Source organism: Olea europaea, unplaced genomic scaffold (genome assembly GCF_002742605.1).
Source record: "Olea europaea var. sylvestris unplaced genomic scaffold, O_europaea_v1 scaffold3892, whole genome shotgun sequence".
NCBI lineage: Eukaryota > Viridiplantae > Streptophyta > Magnoliopsida > Lamiales > Oleaceae > Olea > Olea europaea.
This window is the reverse complement of record NW_019258410.1, coordinates 15,893-17,655: the sequence shown is the minus strand read 5'-3', so window position 1 is coordinate 17,655 and position 1,763 is coordinate 15,893. Positions and strand designations below refer to the sequence as shown.

The following is a 1,763-nucleotide window of genomic DNA, read 5'->3' as shown; positions in this document are numbered from 1 at the left end:
AACAAAGACAAGTTTTTGTCCTTTCTCGTCAAATTTCTGCCAAATATTTTGAAGTGATCAACCATTGGCTTCTTTTTGTTCCAAGCTTCGTATGGAGTTTTATTCCGTACAGCCTTTGTTGGAGACCGATTGAGAATGTATACTGCCGTATTTACAGCTTCTGCCCAATACAGATTTGGAAGTCCTTTGCCCTTTAGCATGCTTCTTGCCATTTCAACAATTGTGCGATTTTTTCTTTCGGCCACGCCGTTTTGTTGCGGAGTCCGACTCACAGTTAATTGTCTTTTGATGCTATTTTTTCTGCAATATTCCATGAAAGGATTATAGAGATATTCACCTCCACGATCGGTCCTTAAAGTTTTTATCAAAAAACCACTTTGCCTTTCTGCTTGAGCTTTGAATTGAAGAAATGTGGAATATGCCTCAGATTTTTGACTGAGGAAGAAAACCCATATCATTCTTGTGAAGTCATCAACAAAGAGAATAAAATATCTCTTGTTTCCAAAAGTGGGAGTTTGCATTGGCCCACAAATATCCGAGTGCACAAGCTCAAGTGGTGCTTTCGTTCTCCATGAATTTTTTGGAAACGACAACTTGTGCAATTTCCCATAGATGCATCCTTCGCACATTTTGTCTATGTGTTGGATGTTAGGAAGTCCCGTCACCATGTTTTTCATTTGGAGTAAACGAAGGCCTCTTTCATGAAGATGACCATATCGTAAATGCCACAAATACGCCAAATCTTCGTCTCTTGCCTTGAGTGCACAATTCTCATTTAGTGGCATCATAAGAGGAAATGTCTTGTTCTTCATTTCAATATTTGCCACACAAATATTTTTTTTTTTGTCAAAAACTTTACATGCACCATCATCAAAGTGGATAGAGAAGTCACTTTGAATAAGTTGTCCAACACTTAGGAGATTATGAGAAAGATTGGAAACATAAAGAACATCTGTGATGAGTTTCTTGTTACCTTCTTTAATTTGGACAGCAATGGTGTCTTTTCCTACCGCATCTCTACATGTTCCATCGCTAAGAATTACTTGTGAAGTAATATTTGGATTAAGGTCCACAAAGATGTCGCGATTTCCCGTCATGTGATTGCTACAACCGCTATCCCAATACCAAGGGCTTTGAGCTCCATTTTCATAATTTTGAGAATAAAACAGAATTTCCTTTTCATTCTCTTGAGAAAAGTTTGCTGCACTTTTTCTTTCTGTCATCTCTTTATTTTGAAACCAACAATCCCTTTGAGAATGATTGGGGATCTTGCACCTTTTGCATCTAAAGTAGCACTCCTTTGATTCATGATTCATTTTTTTGCAAATTATGCAAGTTGGATTGTTACCACCAGAAATTTGTGTTTGCTTGCCTTTCCATTTGCTTTGCTTGTCACCCTTCTTCCAATAGCTATCTTTTTGTTTTGTTTGATTTGAGCCTCTGTTGTGTTCTCCATAGTTGTTCGATCCTCCTTTTGATGTTTGCTTTGATTGGAAAGCTTGTTCGGTAGTGGATTGATTACTCGAACGATTGATCCTTTGCTCATGGGCAAGAAGTGACCCGGTTAACTCATAAATGGTCATTTTGGACAAGTCTTTCGATTCTTCAATTGCGGCTGCAACATGGTCAAACTTTGGAGGAAGGCATCTTAACATTTTCTCCACGACTCTTTTATCTGTAATTGTGTCACCACAGCTTTTGATTTGATTTACTGTCTCGGCTACTCGTGAAGAAAAAACACAAACCAATTCTCGTTCTTCCAT

The 1,763-nt window shown here is 38.1% G+C and overlaps 1 protein-coding gene and 1 pseudogene across 1 annotated transcript; both read right to left on the bottom strand.

The window, feature by feature from the left end:
- LOC111387084 overlaps positions 1–212 on the bottom strand; it is a 7,502-nt pseudogene extending 7,290 nt beyond the window's left edge.
- Positions 213–699: 487 nt separating this feature from the next.
- LOC111387083 lies at positions 700–1,763 on the bottom strand. Its single transcript, XM_023011600.1, has 2 exons — positions 860–1,763; positions 700–755 (listed from the first exon to the last, which is right to left on the bottom strand). Exons 1-2 carry the CDS (start codon positions 1,761–1,763, stop codon positions 700–702), a joined length of 960 nt encoding a protein of 319 aa, XP_022867368.1.

Excerpts from the sequence above, each read along its gene's own strand:
- LOC111387083 (XM_023011600.1), bottom strand. The coding sequence starts at position 1,763 with ATGGAAGAACGAGAATTGGTTTGTGTTTTTTCTTCACGAGTAGCCGAG. Across the intron at positions 756-859 it reads CCACTTTGATGATGGTGCAT|GCAAGAGACGAAGATTTGGC; the intron begins GTAAAGTTTTTG and ends TGTGCACTCAAG.